Source organism: Phragmites australis, chromosome 18 (genome assembly GCF_958298935.1).
Source record: "Phragmites australis chromosome 18, lpPhrAust1.1, whole genome shotgun sequence".
NCBI classification, from domain to species: domain Eukaryota; kingdom Viridiplantae; phylum Streptophyta; class Magnoliopsida; order Poales; family Poaceae; genus Phragmites; species Phragmites australis.
Window position 1 is genome coordinate 21,574,227 of NC_084938.1, and position 20,423 is coordinate 21,594,649.

At 40.1% G+C, this 20,423-nt stretch overlaps 1 protein-coding gene across 4 annotated transcripts; it reads left to right on the forward strand.

The window, feature by feature from the left end:
* Positions 1-16,753: 16,753 nt before the first annotated feature.
* LOC133898303 (uncharacterized) lies at positions 16,754-19,958 on the forward strand. Of its 4 annotated transcripts, none has more exons than XM_062338952.1 (6): positions 16,766-17,148; positions 17,262-17,358; positions 17,498-17,559; positions 17,651-17,713; positions 17,802-17,888; positions 19,471-19,642. In XM_062338952.1, exons 1-6 carry the CDS (start codon positions 16,897-16,899, stop codon positions 19,516-19,518), a joined length of 609 nt encoding a protein of 202 aa, XP_062194936.1. In that variant the 5' UTR covers positions 16,766-16,896; the 3' UTR covers positions 19,519-19,642. The 4 variants fall into 4 exon arrangements, with proteins under 4 accessions (XP_062194934.1, XP_062194933.1, XP_062194936.1 ...); XM_062338951.1 differs by having other exon boundaries at positions 16,767-17,148; positions 19,468-19,640; XM_062338950.1 differs by lacking the exon at positions 17,498-17,559 and having other exon boundaries at positions 16,754-17,148; positions 19,471-19,958.
* The last annotated feature ends 465 nt before the right edge of the window (positions 19,959-20,423 follow it).

Consider the following 20,423-nt stretch of genomic DNA (forward strand, 5'->3'; position numbering starts at 1 on the left):
CTCGTCGATGACCTTAAGTGCTCAAGAGTGGATTTTTTTCTTTCTAGCACTCAAACTCACTTCCCAAAACCTAATCTCCAAATCTTTCACAAATTAAAGCTCTAGAGGAGTTAGGAAGGCTATTGAATGGCTTTGAATGTATTTGTCCACGAGTTGGTTTAGCAGCCCCACAAGAAGGGGGGTGTGAGGTATTTATAGCTCACTTAAAAAAACTAGCCGTTATAGTGAAATTTGAACTGACTCGGAGTATCTAAATTCGCTAGAGACTCCGAGTAACACATGATAACGCAGGCAAAAACACTTTTCGGAGCCTCTCTGGAGGGTTAGGAGACATCAGAACCTAGAGTATCTGGGCCAACCCAGAGACTCCAGGTTAAGCACTTTAAGGCCTACTCGAGACTCTTTGGTGTAGTCTCACTCGGAGACTTTGGTCACAAACAGAACATCGAAGTATCTGGGCTAACCCGGAGACTCCGAGTTAAGCACATAAGACTTACCCGAAACTCTCTAACAGAGTCTCACTCGGAGACTCCGACCACAAACAGAACTCTGGAGTATTCGGGCTAACCCGGAGACTCCGAGTTGAGTTTCTCAAACTCAAACCGAGACTCTCTGGCGGAGTCTCACTCGAAGACTCCGAGCGATTGAATAGAGTCCGGAGTATCCGGGTTCACCTGGAGACTCCAAGCTCAGATAACAAAACTTTTTCTCGGCGTCCGTGAGTGATTGTGTCTCTTAACTTCTGGTTCTAAAAGGATATTTTAAGCACTGAAACACCTTCAAGACTATCAACATGCATCCCTCTTGATAGTACGGCTATCCTTAACTCAAATTCAAAATAAAATAAATTAAAACCTATTGAGTGACTACACGCCGCTTCTCTTTTCATTTTGAGGGACGCCAACATCTCTTAACTTAACCAATGGGACTTAAAACCTGTTCATAACTTCAGCAAATCATTAGTCCCTTAATCATTTATCATCAATAAGCCAAAACCCACATAGGGGGCCTAGATGCAGTTTCACTCTCAACGACGAGGAAGTGTAATTTTTTTGCACCACAAGGGATGCCCTGTCACAAACAGGCTTTGGCATCATTGAACGATCGAGCTTTGTGAAACGACCATCGACTGTTACCTCACCAGACAAGGTGCAAACCGATGCCTTCAACTTTGCCATTAGTGCTGAAATCAACGTAGGCAAACACACCGACGAGAGAGCATGATCCAAAAAGGGGAAGTGAAACCAACAACCCATCCTCCCCGGGTTGTTGTAGGCTACATACCTTTCGAAGTTGTCGCCAGAGACTTCGCCGAGGAAGGAGAAGATGCCGTTAACAGCTTGGAGGAACAAAAACTGGTCAAAAATCACCAGCGACGACTCCACTAGGGAACAATCTCTAATCTACTAGAAAACTACAAACCTAGTAGCTATAAAGTAGACTATAAACAACAGCGGACATCGATCCATTGGTTTCCCTCCACCTCTGGTGCGCGACGAGGCCACCAGATGGGAGGGCCTGGTGAGATTGACATCAACATTGAATATGCTTTGAGTCTCCTGGCGTCTATAGTAGGAGAATGAGTCAATTCGAGAGAGTTCTAACTACAACCAACATCTGCTAATGGACTTTATCTTGGTTGGCCATTTTGAGTTCAGGACGTTGTCTTCCTACAATACCCAGCCCAACATATATTAGGCCCGAAACTAAATACAACCCCCTTATCATCTAGCTTTATGTTACGATGAGCTTATAGCTCGATGAGAATCAAGCCCGCGTGTTGTTTTTGTGGCCCATGTAATGCAGGCGGCTAAAAGTTAATTTCCTTTTAACCTTTTTTTAATAAATGAAATAAAATGATCCAAGTTTGTGCATCAATGGATGCACACAACCCGTTCATTATTACAATATTGTTGCTTTAGGTCATCACACCACAAAGCAACAAACAATCCATGACAAATTGACAACCAAATTACAGAAAGAAAATTCTCAAGCACAAATTATATTGCTAAATTTCTATCCATACTTGGAAAATATTTTCATGAGCGCTACAATTATATGGAGGCACTCCTCCTTTTTCAAAAAAGACCATAAGAAAATCTAATGAATGCCCCTAAATATTACCTACATATGAGAATTACCTTTTTCTTTGTCAAATACAATATCATAGTTGCATAACCACATAGCCCAACACATGGCACTTGTCCCAACCAAAATTTGATATTAAACTTTGGCTTCACTCCCTCTAACCATGTTCCAAACATATTATAAACACTAATGGGAGGTTGAAGACAAACAGTTATTTGAACTATTCTCCATACAAATTTAGCAAATCGGCAATCAAATAATACATGTTGTATTGTTTCATTACAGCTGCAAAAAAAAATTTAAATTATCATCCCACTGCCGTTTTGCTAAGTTATCTTTAATTATAATCACACCATTGTGCAAGTACCATAAAAAAGACTTTTATATCTTTAAGTGGAGTTTGTGCTTCCAAATGTAAATGTTGTTAACATCATTATTTATCAAGACTCTATACATAGACTGGACAGAAAAATGACCATGCTGTTGTAGACACCATTTCTTTTTCGATCTAACATGGTGACTTTATCCAAGTTGATTGTAGCTTCAGCCACAATCTAAGAAACCGAGGCAAATAAACAGGAACAAGCTGAGAAGATCGATGAACTAGATGCAAAAATCATGTGAATGTGAAAGATAACAGTCGTTTTACAAACATGGCACCGGATTCAAGTTGGCAACTTGCGTTCAACACTTTGGAGGACATGTACAAAGATTTGAAGAAGGAATATATGATCTAGGCTTTATATGTTATCGTAGGTTCATATATTTTGATTTGCTCGTGGTGCTTTGTGACCATAATTATGGATCTCATTGAGAAAATTGCAAGCTGCAACTATCTCAGAATAGGATATATCATTTAACTATTATTCCTCTGTTATCATATAGCACTACGTAAAAAAAACCAGACAAAGAAGATATAATTTAGTGACAGATCATTACACGACCCGTCACTTATGTCGCCTCGGATTGCGCAGGGTATAAACCCATCACATATGTCAGGTAAAAGATGACACGTCATAATATTACCCGTTACCTATGACATAATTGACGGGTAATGACTACACCCATCACTTATAACATAATCATAAGTGACGGGTCTCCCTGCACCAGTCATAGGTGACGGGTGTCCCTAGGCTAGTCATAAGTGACGGGTCGTAATATGATATGTCACTTATTAAATAGATCTATTTTAAGAGCTCGCTAGCCACTGTACAAGCGAACAGTTACTCAATAGTGCCGTCTGTACAGTGCTGGAGATTTCAATCGGCTCCGCTAGAGATTTTCTAATATCTTGTTGATTTGAAGTTTGAATTAGTGCCAAGTCTTTGAAGGTTTGCATCTCCCCCTTTCCTCCTTCTTTAATCCATATTTGGTAGATTTGTTGTGCTTTGAGTTGTAATCAGCTATTTTGCATCTTTATCCAAAATCTTAGTACAAATGACTTGTATTTATGTTAGATTTGATACTAGATTTTCTCGATCTACTGCGAGATGCCACAGATCTAGTGTATTTGTATGTAATTTTTAATCGCATACTTAACCATAAAATTAAGATAATTGTTAATTAAGAATGAATGTTTTTACATTAATTATAGATGACGGACAGAAGTTAGATGTACCTTGAGACCCAGACTTATCCAGAGTACATGAGCGGGGTGAAGCATTTCATGAGTGCTTCCTTGGCGGATCTCAAAGATCGTGGTAAAACGATAATGTATTGTCCATGTCACGACTGCAAGAATGATAAGATGTTTTCGAAACCATACAATATCCATGCACACTTGGTCATGCGTGGATTTAAAGAGAATTATATGTGTTGGAACAAACATGACGAGGAAGGACTTAACGAATGAGAGATGGATCTGGCCCTCCATGCCGACAGTGTGGATCAAGAACTTACACCCGGTGAAATAGATCATGATCCTAGAGATGAGGACATATTTGGTTTCAATGATAATAATCTCGAGGATTTTGTAGAGAATGTGGACCAGATGGTGCGGGATGTCAAGCGGCACGACGAGTATAACAATGGTGAGTTTGCTAAATTCCAGGAATTTGCTCGGGATTTCAAGACGCCCCTTTATCCCAACTGTAAGAAAAAGTACACGCGGATATTTGAAAACCTAAAGCTTCTACAGCTGAAGGCAACCCATGGTTGGATTGACAAGAGTTTCGAAGCATTGCTAGATCTGCTAAGGGATATGCTACTGGAGGAGAACTTGGTGCATGATGGTGTCTATGACGCAAAGAAGATAATCTATCCTTTAGGACTTGAAATAGAAAAAAATACATTCATGTAAGCATGATTGTATTTTGTTTCGTGGAGAGTATGTAGAGCTGGATCAATGTCCTGTTTGTAGAACCCATCGATATAAGTGTAGAAATGACAGTGGTGACAGAGATGAAGGCAAGAAAAGTAAAGGGCCTCCTAAGAAGGTGGTGTGGTATTTTTCTGTAATTCTTTGTCTGAAGCATCTGTCTGCCAACAGAAATAAAGCCCAATTGATGTGTTGGCATAAGAAGGGTCGTAAGAATGACTCAATGATATGGCACCTGGCTTATTCCGCTCACTGACGAATCATTGATTCCACATTTGGTTGGTTCACTGAAGAATTAAGAAATATTATGTTTCCTATGAGCACATATGGCATGAATCCATTCGATAACATGAGTACCTCACATAATACCTGGCATGTTGTATTGTTAATCTATAACCTTCTACCCTAACTTTGTAACAAGCGGAAATATATTATGTTATCGATCTTTGATATTAGGATTTAAACAACCCAGCAACGATATCGATGTGTACCTCAGGCCTTTAGTCGATGATCTTAAGAAACTCTGGTCAGAAGGCGTCGAGGTTTGGAACCAGTACAAGCAAGAGTATTTTACCTTACATGCTATATTGTTCATCACCATCAATGATATGCCAACACTTCATAACTTGTCAGGTCAGAGCAAAAGAAAATATGAAGATTACCCTCATTTCTTAGATGACACATGCAGTTTGAGGTTAAACAACTCAAAGAAAATAGTGTACATGCGGTATCGATGTTTCCTTCACAGGAAGCACTCGTACTGAAACATAGACAAGCAGTTCGATGGCACAAGGGAGAAAGCATTGCCTCCGAGGTATTTTAGTGGGGAAAATGTCCAAAATCAGGTTAATAATATCAATGTTGTTCTTGGCAAGCGAAAACAATCCTCCAAGGATGATGAACAGTTAGGAATGTGGAACAAGAAATCAATATTATTCGAGCTAGAGTATTAAGAAAAAATTAGATGTTCACCACTCTATCGACAACATGCATCTAAAGAAGAATATCTACGAGAGTCTAATCGGTATATTGCTCCAAATGAAGGGAAAAGGAAAGAATCATGGGAACGCACGAGCTGACCTTAAAGAAATGGGCTTAAGACCGGAGCTCTATGAACATGATACAGATAAAGAAAAACACCTACCCTAGTAGTTATCACTCTCTCCAAGAAGGAGAAAAAAAATCTGTGAGTTCTTACACAATGTGAAAGTTCCCTCGGGTTACTCGTTTTGGTAAAAGAGCTAAAAATAAATTTTGACTTGATGAAATCCCATGATTGCCATGTGATGATGACGTCACTGCTTGTGGTACCTATTAGGGACATACTCACAATTAAGGTTCGCGAGTCACAAAGACTCCAAGGTGCTGGCGTACCAAGAGGTACACTGTTGGATCACTCCTTGATCCACTCTCTAGGCAGCAATCACCTAGCAACTCACTCTCTAGGTATAAGCACCAATCACTCACTAATCTTGTGCTTAATCACCTTGGATGATTACTTTAAGTACTTTTGTGGCTTGGATGTCTTCTCAGGTGTATATGAACTTCTCTGGACTTCAGCACACTAAAATGACTGAGTGAAGGGGTATTTATAGCCTCAAACCCACACACTAGCCGTTAACCCAACGGCTCTAAAAAGCTGGTAACACTGGATGATCTGGTGAGAATAGTAGTACTAACACCGGATCATCCGGTGAGTACACTCTCACAAACTAGCCGTTGGAACCCCACTCAAGCCTCTATGAACACCGGATTGTCCTGTGATGACTCATTGAACACCGAACAAATGCACCGGATTATCCTATGTGTATATATTCATTTTGATACTCTCTGAAAATAATAGTCCGATGTGTTCATTTTGTGAACACCAGATCATCCGATGAGTATAGCAGAAGAAACTAGCCGTTGGAACCCACTCAGACTCATCTGTGAACACCGGATTATCCTGTGATAACTTATTGAATACCGGACAAATGCACCAGACTATCCTAAGTGCATATCTTCATTTTGGAGCTCTCTGGAAATAATAGTCCGGTGTGTTCATTTTGTGAACACCGAATCATCCGGCGAGGCAAAAAAATCTGCTTCAAATTTTCTGTGAACACCAGACTATTTTTCATTGTTCTCACTGGATTATCCTATGTAGCACTAGACTAATTTTTATGTGAGCACCGGACTATCTGGTCGGGCAAATTTCAGCAGAACAGCATTATGTATTTTGGGCATAATTTTTCGCTCCGAACTCCGATTTTGATGATCTTTGGCTCTATAGAAAGCTTTTGAAGAGATATAAAAGATTATACAGAAATTCATTCCATTTGATCACATCAAAATTCATGGAACAAGTCTAATTCATTCCTCTCTTTGTTCCGGCTTTGGCAATTTCTCTTTTGTTATATCTATGAGACCTACTAGAGTATATACTTGATAAACATGTTAGTCCCAATGACTATGTTATCATTAAAATCACAATCATAGCCTAATAGGGTTATTTTCGCTACAATCTCTCCCTTTTTGGTGATTGATGACAACACAACCAAAGCAAGTGACAAATAACAAATGATTCCAAATGTAAAGATCATTAATGAGCACAAAGTCTTACCACATTGCTTGGATACATGTTCTTACCACTTAGTCCTCTTATGTTGTGGCTCCCTCTTTCTCCATTGACACTTTCTCCCTTGATTTGACCTAAGCAAGAGTTTATCCCCCTTTGTTAACCTTCATGTATCTTGCACTTGCTACAATCTCCCTTAATTGTTCATCTCGTATTCCTTGCTTTGATCATCAAACTCCCCCCCCCCCCCCCCCGCTTTGTCAACAATCTTCCAAAAAGGAATATATGCACATGGTGAACTTAAAGGGAAAAACATTAGAGCACATGGGAGAGAGCTTCACAAATCATGATCCAATTAAAAAATATACCAATTATAATGATACCAATTAAAAACTATGAAAGCACATGGATCATAATTCATGAAACTCACATAATATAGTCTAAACTCTCCCTATATGTGTTCATACATATGATGAGAAAGAAACATATGCACAACTAGACAATATGTCAAGATAAGAAGTTTAAACTATATTATGCATGGAGGGAACTTAAATGAATAAATATTTGACAATAATATTAATTGAAGCGTTTAAGCATTGCATACCTCCAAGAACATGTTTATTGCTCCATAAGACTACAAGAGATACAACTTGCAACACATGTTAGTCTTAAAATCACAACCTATAGGATATACTCCCCCTAAATGTGTGCATACTAATATTGAATACTTGTGAGATATATGCACTTGTTATTGATAACAATAGGGACTTGTCCTACAGATTGGATCATGGCACGTAAAAGATATCAAATGTAAAACTAGTGCCATAGAAGAAACCTACCACTAATATACCATGTAGGTTGCTCTTGGATAAGAGATAAATACAAGCAACCTACCTTATAAAAACCTACACTAGGCATTGCAATAAATTAAAATAAGCACATTCAATCCTAGACAAGGCAAATGAGCTAGAAGTAAAATAAAATGCATGAACAAGAATCTAGCTACACTTACCTCTTGTACCTTTGGATGGGGATTTGGGTATATGATGATCATAATCTTCATCAATGTGTCCATCTTGTACGCTTGGCTTCTTTATTTGAATCTTCACTTCATCTTGTAAGCCAAGCCTCTAAGTCCCCAAAGCCGGCTCAGGCTTCAAGTCTTCTTTGGAACCCAAACCGATTAGACTCCCTTCATGTTGGTGATGATTTCTTTGGGCACCCAAATAGGTTGGTTCCATCTCTGATCCTTCTTCCCAACCATGTGTGCAACCACATTGCTATTTTTCTTCTTCTTGAGCTTGTAGTGGTTGCTCTTTATCTTGTTCTTGTAGTTGGGCTTGGTGTAGAGGTTGGAGGTCTTGTTGGAGAGGTTTTCCATCTTCTTCTTCTCCTTGATCTCCTTCTTCACTTGCTTGCATTGGAAGGACTTGTAGTCTTCTTGATGGCATTTGAAGCATGTCATGGTTGACCCCTCCGCAAGCTTCTTCACCATGAAAGCACGGTTATCTTGAGGAGGTTGGACATGTCCTTTGCCCTTCAATATCGCCAAGTCCTCCTTGAGCTTCTTCACTTCTTGCTTGAGCTCATCATTTTCTTGTGCAATGTATTCATTAGATTGTTCTACAATAATATTCTCAACACAAATCTCATTGCAAAGGGGTGAGCTAGATAAAACATATAAATCATCACAAGAAGTAGAAGCATCTACTTTAGAATTGTAATTAAAAAGAGAGGTAGATTGTTTCAAAGGGACCTTAGTTTGATATTTAATGCACTCAAATTTAGCATTTAGCTCTTTATGCTCTTTAATTAGCAAATTGAATTTGCACAATAATTGTTCATAATTAGAAACAAAGGTAGCATAAATGTCATTAAGTGCATTGCATTCTTAAGCTCTTTTGATTATTTCTTAAGGGCCCTTTGTTGCTCATTGATCAAATGAAGGAGTTTATCATAGGAAGGAGAATCCTCTTCGTATTCATCATCACTTACATCACTATCCATACCTTTAGCCATAAGGCACTTGTGAGATGGTTTGCGAGACGACTTGTGTGATTATGACCTTGAGGAAGATCTTCTCTTGGAGGAGTGGATGGTGATGCTTTCATCACTTGAGCTTGAATCTTCATCATCACTCACCCATCTTTCTATGCTTGCGAATGCCTTTGCTCTTCCCCTTGTCTCCCTCTTATTCTTGATCTTCTTCTTCTCCTTCTTAATATGATCAATTGTTTTAACCAAGTTCTTCATGAAGATTGGGTGATCAATCTTGGTATTGATCTTCTTGATGTTCTTCTCTACTTGTAAGATGAGCTTGCCGACTTTGGGATCCATTTCTTCATCGCTTGATGTGCTTTGCTCATCTTCTTTATAGCTCTCTTCATCTTGGTCTTCATCATCTTCACTTGAACTTGACTCTTGCTCTTGTCTTCTCATCCTTGCCTTCATGTGCTGACATTTAGCTTGCTTGCTTGTGAGAGTAAGGTTCTTGGTGTCGGATGAGTAAGAAGCTTTCACCCCAATATTCATTGCTATCTCATGGGCGGTGATCTTGCCGAGCACTTGACTTAGAGTCATCTTCTTGATGTTATTGTTATTGTAGATGACAGAGACGATCAACTTGTACTTTGGAAGAAGAGTTTGAAGTATTATTTTTACTACTTGATCATCTTCAATTTGCGTCAAACCTAACCCATTGATCTCATTGACAAGAATATTCAAACGTGAGTACATGTCATTAGCACTTCCATGGGGTAGTTGCTTGATACCATTAAGCTTGGTAACAAGCACATGATATTTCTTATTGTGCACATCCTTTGTGCCTTTATGTATTTCAATGAGACTATTCCAAATATCACGTGCATTAGTGAGAGAATAAATACGATTGAATGCATCAACACATATAGATGATAAAAAAATACTCTTTGCCAATGCATCTAATTGTCTCTCCTTATTGGTGATGCAAGGTTTCATCCCTTCCTCGGTGACTCTCCAAACATCTAAGCCTCTAGCCTGCAAATAACAAGACATCTAATGACAAGTATGGATTCACTAGCATTGATCTCAAACATGTCAGATACAAGTCTGAACCCTTCATACTCGCTAAAGATTTTCGCCAAGTCTTTTATGTGACCGACACAATAAAGAAAAAAACATTATGTGGTTCTCGCTGGGAAAAGATGCATTGTCGGAGTTGGAAACGTTGCTGATGAGGAGGAGTTCAACCAATTCGATGAAATCTCCCCTTTTTCTACTGCAATCATGCCACGCCTTTCGCTGACAGAGAAAACTCCATAACTATACTCCAACCATAATAAAGGGATCCATGTCAAGAAAGCACGAAAATGACAAATTTAAATTTGAGTGTCGAATTTGTAATATTAATGTAAAATTTGAATTTTAGGTTTCAAGTTATTTGAATTTGTAATATTAATGTTAAATTTTAATTTTAATTTTCAAGTAATTTGAATTTTTGTTTAGCTAATTTTTTTCTCTTTGAAAAGTAAAATGTGGCAAGTGAAATTAATCAAACGTCACTCATTATAATAGGTGACAAGTAAATAATATTACCTGTCACTTATTGTAACTCATAGGTGACGGGTTAACATTATTATCCGTCATCGATGCTCTAAAATAAGTGACAGGTGATTGTAATAGGTGACGGGTAAAATGTATCACCCGTCACCTATTAGATGTATGTATATATTGGACGCATCACCTAAGTCATTTCCCAATCGCTCGCCTAAGTCATTTTTCAGACTAGGGTTCACCACCACCCTCCGCCCTCCATCGAGTTAGTCGTTGTCGCCACCGTCGGATCCCATCGCCATCGTCCCCGAGCCTGTCGCCGCCCCCGCTGATGACGCCCTTTCTGCCCCCATCGGATCCCCGCCGCACTTGAAGCACTGCCATCGCCCCCAAGCGCACCATGATCTCCCTCACACCGAGGTACGCTCCTGCCCCTGCTCCTCCCCCTCCATCTCCCCCACACCGAGGTCTTGCACTCTTGCACCAAGTCCTTGATCTTGGACAAGTTAGTTCAGTGAATAGATCAGCACATCGTGCTACAATTTGTTCATTTGTTCTTGATGATCTTGTAGCCAGTCCAGTGGGCTATCTGTTGTTATCTTGTAGCCAGTCCAGTGGGCTATTTGTTCAGTAAAATGTATAACCCGTCACCTATTTGTTCTTGATGATCTTGTAGCCAGTCCAGTGGGTTTGAAATATGGTCATTCTTAATTTCATAGCATGTGTTATCTGAAATATGGTCATTCATAATTCATAGCATTTGTTATCTGAAATATGGTCATTCATAATTTCATAGTATGTGTTATCTGAATTATGGCCATTCATAATTTTGGGTACTTCGAAATATGGTCATTCATAATTTCATAGCATGTGTTATCTGAAATATGGCAATTCATAATTTTGGGTACTTTAAAATATGGTCATTCATAATTTCATAGCATTTGTTATATGAAATATGGTCATTCATAATTTCATAGCATGTGTTATCTGAAATATGATCATTCATAATTTCATAGCATGTGTTATCTGAAATATGACCATTCATGATTTTGGGTACATTAAAATATGTACCTTCATAATTTCATAGCATGTGTTATCTAAATAAGTTCTTACTTTGTGAGTTTTCCCCTCTTTCTGTTCTGGACAACACTGTTACATACTCTAGTTGCTTGATGATGAGTTGACAATCTGAGATTGGGCAATTTATTAAGTACATTAGTTAGACCTGTGATACACTAGTTCCGCGATTTGTGTGATAGCCCCTGGTGATTTACTTTAGTGGCTCTCACTGCCTTATGAATTTGAGTACTGATACATATTTCATGTGTTGATTTTTCAGTGGGCTATCTGTTGTGGTTCTGATAATTAGTTTGTGTGATGTTGCTGTTAGTCCAGAAATAGCTTATCAATTTTGATTCTGGATAATGAAGCTGGTTCATCTTATTTTGCTATTGTCAGTACTTGATTTGAATCTTGTTGTTCTTTTGATTGTCTCTGACTCAACAGCTATCATATAGTTTTGTTCAGTATATGAGCTATCTCTGACTCGACCGCGAGAATTCTTGGTTGAATTCCTAGGATGATCACAATCATATTTGCGTGCAAGGGGTCAGGGAACATGATGTTCTCTCAGCGACGCTGGGAAACCTGAAGCACCCAGATCGAGTGCGAGGTGTATCAAGTTCCCAGGACTAGAAATACGGCTTTCCTGAAGACCTTTGGATGTACAAGAAGAGGAAGAGGTCTATAGTGGATGTGGATGCATTGACATAGGCACTGACACAGGACATCATCTGAAAACTTTACGCAAACGTCATGGAGCAGCTTGCATCATAGGGAATACATATTTCCATGCCAACGGAAGTTATCCCCAGAGCTGCATGGAAGAGTAGCTGCGCCTCTAAGGAGGTCAACCAACAAGTAGTTGCTGCCGTAACTGAACGTATACGATTGACCTGCTTAGAGGAGGGCCCACATCCTGCAGCCTTATAATCAGGCCTAGCGAGTATCACATCGAGGTTGTAAGGGGTTAGGTGCTTCTAGGCATCCATATCTTACATACGGTCCCGATACGTGTAGGCTATACCGTGGTTACAATGGACATGGTAAATAGCAATGCCACCGATCACGTGTTGGAGCTCCCCCCAATGATGAAGTCACAACTCTGGGTGAAACCCTTCAACAAAGGATCTAGTGGAAGAGGGTCGATATCGTGGTCTTCAGTGCATCCCAGTCTAGACAAGCTCCAAGTGCACCGCCATCACGTCCCCCACTTCTAGAGAAGGCAGCCTCCTCCAGAGAAGCTGGTTTCACTGCTTTCTCCTCCGCATCCGGTAGCCTCACTTCCAGATCTAATTTTGTCTCCCCAGAGAGTCCAAAGAAGAAGTAAAAGGAGGCTGAGAAGAAAGGCTCTAAGAAGCACCTACTGAAGATGTTGAAGGCCATTGTACCGGCAAAGAAGTCCACGGAAATTGGGGTAGCGTGGACTAGTGCCAATCCAAAATTCTAATATGGGAAGCCCATGATGATGGTAGATGGTCTAGCAAGGGCAAAAAAAGCATGTGTCGACCTATATAATTACTATATGCAGGCTTCTAGAGATAGCAATACCACATCCATAGTCGTACAGTACAAACGATAACATCTCTTAAGTAATGACGATAGCTACTTCATTATAGGTTTAAATGACTTATACAACCACTTCAACCTTGATGGCCTGGACATTTTGTTATTACTGATCTTCACATTGTAAGTCCCTTAAAACTGAATATTCATGAATTAATACCACTAGGTCTTGAATCTAACTATGTTCTTATTCGTAGACACTTGATGAAAGAAACAAATAAGAATAAGGATTCCATCGCATGTCTTGACCCTGAGGCCATTATAATGTCGGTCATCCAACTTCACCCAGACTATATTGTGGACTATGTGGCCAGGGTAATGCAACAATATTCCAAAATGCAGTTCCTGATGGGCACCCACAACACCGGTGGCCATTGGTTCTTACTGGTCATTTGCCTCAAGTGAGATTTGGTGTTCTACCTCGACTCGTCAAGACCAGTAGGACCAAAAGACAAACTTAGACAGCATGATTATAACACTGAAAAATGAATTCACGGCGCGTAAGTTCTGCCTAACTTAGTTTACATATTTAATTTTTCTAACATTCAAATGCTCCCTAATCGATCAATCTTTATGCAGGGTGTTTGGCAAGTACCTTTGAGCTCAACCTGACTGCAACGAGAAAGACGATCGTAGACTAACACACAAGATCAGCTTCGCAGTAAGTACTACTAAACAGATTACCAAATGATCTATGTTGCTATTTTTTCCTTTTGATCTAACACTAAATTTTCTTTCCAACAGTGACATCAACAACCACTAGACAACGCTTGTGGATTCTATGTTGTGTGGAACATGCTCCTCATGCTCTGCATGAAGGATATCAAATCCTCCGATGTAAGTTCAATACGAGATTCTTCGTAACTAATTTCAGTAATTAGTTTAATTCCATGATAACATGACATTGGTTACGCATCAAATTAGTAGAAATTTAACGCTCTTTTTTTTTTTACAACAGTGCACTCCCGGAGATTCGACGACGGATCGCCGAGTTCTTGGTATTTGAAGTCATTAGCCCATATAGCGAGTTCTACTATAGAACCCCTAGTTTGTGTGGTCTTATGTAACATAATTTGATTGAAACTTTGTAACATTTGTGATTCTGTAATGAATTGATTGGAACTTTATAGCCTTTGCTATTCTGTGATCAATACTAATCAAGCTAGTATTTGTTGATATGGATTTAGATGCGTTGTTGTTGTTTGCACTCTAGGATGCAGCCAGGAAGCAAGTCAATCCAGCATGATAACCTACACATAAGTGACAGGTAATTAAGTTCGAATATAAGTGACAGGTAGCTAGGTTACCCATTACTTATATATTCCTCTCTAGCACATGGTGACAGACATAAGCCGTCACTTATAATAGATTTGCCTTACTTGCGTGCTATGCCTACTTGATGTGATGAACTTGAGCTACATGATGCTTTTTAATCTATTATCTTCGAAAGAATTTGGAAAATTTCATTTATTTTCATTATGAATTTTTAGCTATTAATTAATTATATTTTACATTAACTCTTTATTTCAGTATTTGATTTTATAAGACTATATTTGATATGGATCCTTATTTATTTATTCTAACCCTATTTTAATTATTATTTATTTTATTTTGTTTATACTCTTTTATTAGATATTTTACTTCTCAAACCGTATGGTAATCAAACTGCTAATTTTTATATTTTTTAATTCTAAATTTAGGTATTTATTAATCATATTGATGTGCACTCTTTAGTTTATGAAATTAGCTATTTATTAATCATATTTGATTTGAGCTCTTTGGTTCAATCTAGACCGTCAGATGTTCATATCAATAAGTGGCTTAGATATTTTTTTTTTCTGATTAATATGGTAATTTCGTGATCTTGAAAGCGAACATGGTGGTTTCTTTTTCCCTTTAAATAATAATATAACTAGCACCGTGGCCTACGCTAATAATGCGGCTAGTCTCATTGCAATATTTTTATCATGATAACCTTTAATTAAAAAATAATCTCTTTAGTTTTTATGAGGTTAGTATCATTTAGTTATGAAACGTATAAAATTAGAAGAAGAAATAAAAATTATGTCTGTGGAAAAGAAAATCATTTATGCTCCAAACTTGTACCTGAATCATATATACGTATAAGTTTGATTCGTACATATTTTGATCAATTGTTAAAATCATACGTGAGTTATAGATAGGCCAACCAAATTAGAATAGGTTTGGCTTGCCTGATGCCTGTTTGATGTGATGACCTAAAGCTACATGATGCTTCTTATTATATTATCTTACTAATATTTTTAAAAACATATTATTTTTATTATGAATTTTAGATATTGATTAATTATATTTTACGTGGACTCTTTATTTAGGTATTTGATTTTTTTTATAAGACTATATTTGATATGGATATTTATTTTTTTGCTATTATAAACCTAATGTTAATTATTATTAGTATTATTTTTTTTGACTCTTTATTTAGATATTTTGCTTTCCAAACCATATGAAAATCAAACTGCTAACTTTTCATAATTTTAATACCAAATTTAGATATTTATTAATCGTATTTGATATGGACTATTTAGTTTTCGAATTTAGCTATTTATTAATTGTACTTGGTATGAGCTGTTTAGTTTAATTTAGATCGTTAGATATTCATAATAATGAGTGGTTTAGATACTTTTCTATTTAATGTGGTAATTTCATGACCTTAACAATGATGATAGCTCATTTTTCCCTTCAAATAATAATATAATAGATAGATCTTTGTATTTTCAACAACTTTAGAAAACAAATTTTTATATGGTCAAAAAGCATGTATCTGAGACAAAGTCGATTAACATGTCACGACAGGGAAAATACCAATTTACTATTTGCAAAGCCGCTTATGTTAAGATAGTGACACGAGATTACAAGGTTTTTTTAATGTAGGAATAAAAAATTATTTCGTCATATGCATAAAGTTATGCATAGAGCCGTTCCTTATTACATAGAGAGAAAAATCAAAATCCGGCACTGCAAATAGAAAAAAAAATAGTTTTGATGTCTTAACATAGTCAAACAGTAATTAAGCACCAAGCATTTGAATCAGCGGTTAAATCCAGTAACCAGTATAAACATTCATCTGTTAAGATCGCAGGTGATGCATGCGCGCGTCTAGAGCTAGACGATCGAGCCGGCTAACACACATGCTCATGGGTTCTCTCCCCGCTGCAGCAACGGCGCAAAGCGTTGCGTAAAGTACAGCGCATTAGCCCCTGTACCTCGAAGAGCTGGAAATCCATTGAACTTGTACGATGTGCACTGCATTAGTACTGTATTTTCTGGAGACGACAACTGTGCGCTGCACCTTTTTATCCCCACACCGCTCCTACTCCTCCGTACTGCCCCTACAATCGATCTGCTGCCAGAACCGGCTGGGGGCGAGCCAAACCAACATACGGCACGGCCGGCAGGGTGGTTCCACAGGTTCCAGCCAGTCGTCGGTTGCTAGCTCATCGGCCGTCGCGGCCTCAACCTCTAGCTCAACCAGTGGACCGCTGGCGACGCGCTGCACCGCACCAGTGAACGAGTGAGTCGCTCGCTACTCGCTAGTGAGTAGTGAGTGACCTGACATCTGACCAGGGTGCGTGCCTAGTTTTTAGTTGGACCTGGACGCAACGGCCACACCACATGCTGCCGATGGAACGGATGATGGCGTCCGCACGCACGCCGTCGCGCGGCATAAAAATATCGCAAGCTGCAGCCTGGAAGTTGCCCCTCTTGCGCGCGCTGGCCTCCCCGATTCCTGGTGCAGATGCAGTGCGCCGAGGCCGGCGCCTTGGGCCTTCCCCCCGCGCGCGCTTATAAGCAGCGCCCATACACCAGCGCTCGCTTATCAGCTCCAGCTCGCAGCAAGCCGGGGGGCGGGGGGCTCGGTTGGTTCTTCGAACGTTGGCCGATGGCTGGCGGCGGAGGCAAGAACGGCGGGAGCCTGTACGCGGCGCTCGGCGTCCCCAGCGACTGCTCCGACGCCGAGCTGCGCAGCGCCTACCGCAAGCTCGCCATGGTCCGTGCCCCGTTAGTCGGTTGGGTTTCCCCTGCTTCTTGCTCTGCTCGGTTGCTCTGTTTCCTGCCTCGGCGCTCTGCTCTGGCGTTGAACTGATCCGTGTTCTTGGGCAGAAATGGCACCCGGACAAGTGCGCCTCCGCGGGGAGCTCCGCCGGCGGCGCGGAGGCGGCCAAGGCGAGGTTTCAGAAGATCCAGGGAGCATACGCCGGTAACCAATCCTATCTGCTTCGTCGATCAGCTTCTGAACCTTCACTTCCAGCCGCTGCGTTCTGTGCTGAGCCTGCCGGTGTTGTTGGAATGTGTATTGTTACGCGCCAGAAAGTGATGTGATTTTTTTAACCGAGCAGTTCTGTCGGACCCCAACAGGAGGATCCTATATGACGTCGGAGCCTACGACAGCGATGATGACGTACGTATGACTTTACCGCTTTGGGAATTTTCCTTGGGTTCGTTCGTAAGAGATTTTTTGGCCGTCGGCTGACCTCTTCCATGCCTCGCAGTCGCAGGCCGCCGGGGAGATCCTCGGAGATATTCTGGAGGCCATGAACCAACCTGGCCCTGCCGTAAGAACTCGCGTTGTGAAGAACCGTCAGTTATTCACGTTTGATGGCTTTTGATTTGATTTTGACACGAATATGGATGTGTGCGCAGGAGAACGGCAAGGCGGAGAGCCTGGAGGATCTGCAGCGGCAGTTCGAGGAGCTGTTCCTGAGGCCGCCGTCGTCGTTCCGCTCACTGGTGCGTATTGCCTGGGGCCACTACCGCTCAGCCGACGAGGCGACGGGGCCTGTAGCCTAGCTCTATAGCCAGTGTCCAGTGTCCTTCCTTGGCAGCCTAGGACTCGGCATTTTTTTGGCGTAGATGCTCCTGGTCCTGGACCATGCGTGCACGAGGCGATCGACGTGACCGTGAATATATGGTCGCCTGGTCCTTCCAGCTTTCGCGTCGCTTTCCGACAAGTGGGCCGTGTCGGGCGGCAGCGTAAACAGTGTCGTTCATGGCGTGCTACTAATTGCGAGGGCCACATGATTAGTCAGGGTTTCTGAGGCTCGAGAACAACGACCTGGGCGACCGTGTACGGGCGCCTTCACAAATGCGTCGGTAACCGCGCTCGATCCGGTCCGGTTTCATAAATCGAACGGTAACTGAATTCAAATTCAAAAAATTCGAAAAAAAAATAAAAAAAATCTTTAAGAAATTAGACATAATTCTAAGACCTTCTGTGAAAAAATGTTTCAAAAACAATGTCGTTTACATCATATTCTATAGAGGAAGTTTGAAAAAAAAAATTGAAACGTGCGGCTCAATTATTAACTCATGTTAAAGAAAAGTGTAACAAGCAAACACATATTTTTCTTGTGTAAAACTTATTTTAAGAGAATCTTTAAAATTAATTTCACTTTATTTAGAGTTTTATTAATTTCTCTATGATTTTTACAAAGTTCACAAGCATAAAGTGAATATGTTAAGAAACATCACTATAATTAACTTTTTCATGTCTACTATTATTTTTTCTACGTAAATAATAGTATAAATAAGCTAATGAAAGTGGTTTCACTAATTTTTGAGGTGTGATGGGTCAGTTATGAATTAATCTAGTCGCAACACATTTACACAATCATGCATATTACAATAACTAATTCATGAGTTCATGTATTTTTAAAAGACATAGGATCATGTAAGAAGACTAACAAAATTAGTTTCATGATTTTTGGATTAGCAAAGAGTAAACTATGTATTTAACTTGATTTAACAAATACAATTTCTCACAGAAAATTTTGAACTTTTTTATGAGTATAAATACTTTTATCATGTAGATCATGTCACAAGGAAACCAACATAATTTGTTTCACTTGATTTGAAACTCAGATGAATTAGTTATTGATTTTACAAGATTGAGATAATTTTTAGGTTTTTTTGTTGAACTTCACTAAAAATCGAGAAAACTGCTCGATATTCGAGAAAATCGAGCGGTTACGAAAAATACGGAAAATTCGAGAAAACCGCTGAATAAATCGCAAAAACCACTCGATATCCGGTTTACCGAACGACTAAAATCACGATTTTTTTTCCAAATTTCAAATTTTACCAAATAAATTTTCTTCGATTTTTTTGAATTTTTGACTGCAGTTATCGCGCATTTTCGGTTACCACCAGAGCCCGATCGATAACCCTGGTCTCGACGCATTGCATCGCTTGTTCTTGCCCGAAGGGAGAAGTTGTCCCAGAGCTTGGTTAATCTCGTTGGTTGATCAGGGGTTGTTGTGATCTCCGAGACTTGCGTAACCTGTGTTTAATCCTTCGTGTTTTCTTGCAGCAGGACGATGCTGGGAAGTCGGCGTCGAAGAGAAGGGCTGGAAGAAAGTAGAACGTGGAGATGACGGCATGACGCAACATGTTTATTACAGTACATCCATTTCGCCCGTGCCCGTATCGCGTGCGACTGATCGAGAGAAGTTACCTGCGTGTGGAGGCTGTGACCTGACCCCAATAACCGCCGTGGCATCCTGCGTAGCACATGAACAATACTATGATAGGTGTTTATAACTAGATGTTAAAAAAAATATAATGGTAAGTATCTATATAAAAATTATATTTTTCAATGCAAACAAATACTTTAGTGTTTAAATATAGTTAATTATTTTATTATCACTAATATAAGCAGCAGCGATATTTAAGTAAATACCTTGCTATCTGTATAAAAGCAGTTGAGAAAGTTTTTTTTATAAGTAGCTCCTCTAAACACTTTATTATACATGCTCTAAGTGGCCGTGATTTCGTAGCTAGAAATTGGGCCAGAATAGTTGGTCAACATGGCCACCCATCTTGTAAGCACGCCTGCATGCTATCTTCCTAAATCAGGCCAGGGGCGGATCCACCGCTAGGGCGAGCCCGGGCGGCCGCCCGAGCTCCCCGGCGGCGGACTCCCCCTCCCCCTTATGGATTTTCAGAGAATTTATCGATTTCCGGCGGCGTGACTGCGTGAGGCTATGTCGTTGTGAGGAACCGAGGAAGAAGAATATCCATTTGGGGCTTTGGGTAGTTGGGCTGTGAGGCCGACACCCGCACCTTTCCATCCGCACGGCCCAGTAACCTAGTTGGATTCCAATCGGCCCAGTTGGATTGCTTCCTCTTCGCCCTTTCCCGTTTCCCCCAAATCAGACTCCTAATCTTCACCACAACTCCAATCAGCCCCTGCCAACCGTAACTCTCGGGCTCCCGGCGGCGGCGGCCTCCGGGCAAGGAGCAAGGAGTCAACTGTCAAGGACGCCA

Bases quoted from the DNA above. Each gene is read 5' to 3' on its own strand.
- LOC133898303 (XM_062338949.1), top strand. From the start codon at position 16,897: ATGCAGTGCGCCGAGGCCGGCGCCTTGGGCCTTCCCCCCGCGCGCGCT. The intron at 17,149-17,261 runs GTCCGTGCCCCG...GTTCTTGGGCAG, and splicing joins CCTACCGCAAGCTCGCCATG to AAATGGCACCCGGACAAGTG. The intron at 17,889-19,467 runs GTGCGTATTGCC...GTTTTCTTGCAG, and splicing joins CGTCGTCGTTCCGCTCACTG to CAGGACGATGCTGGGAAGTC.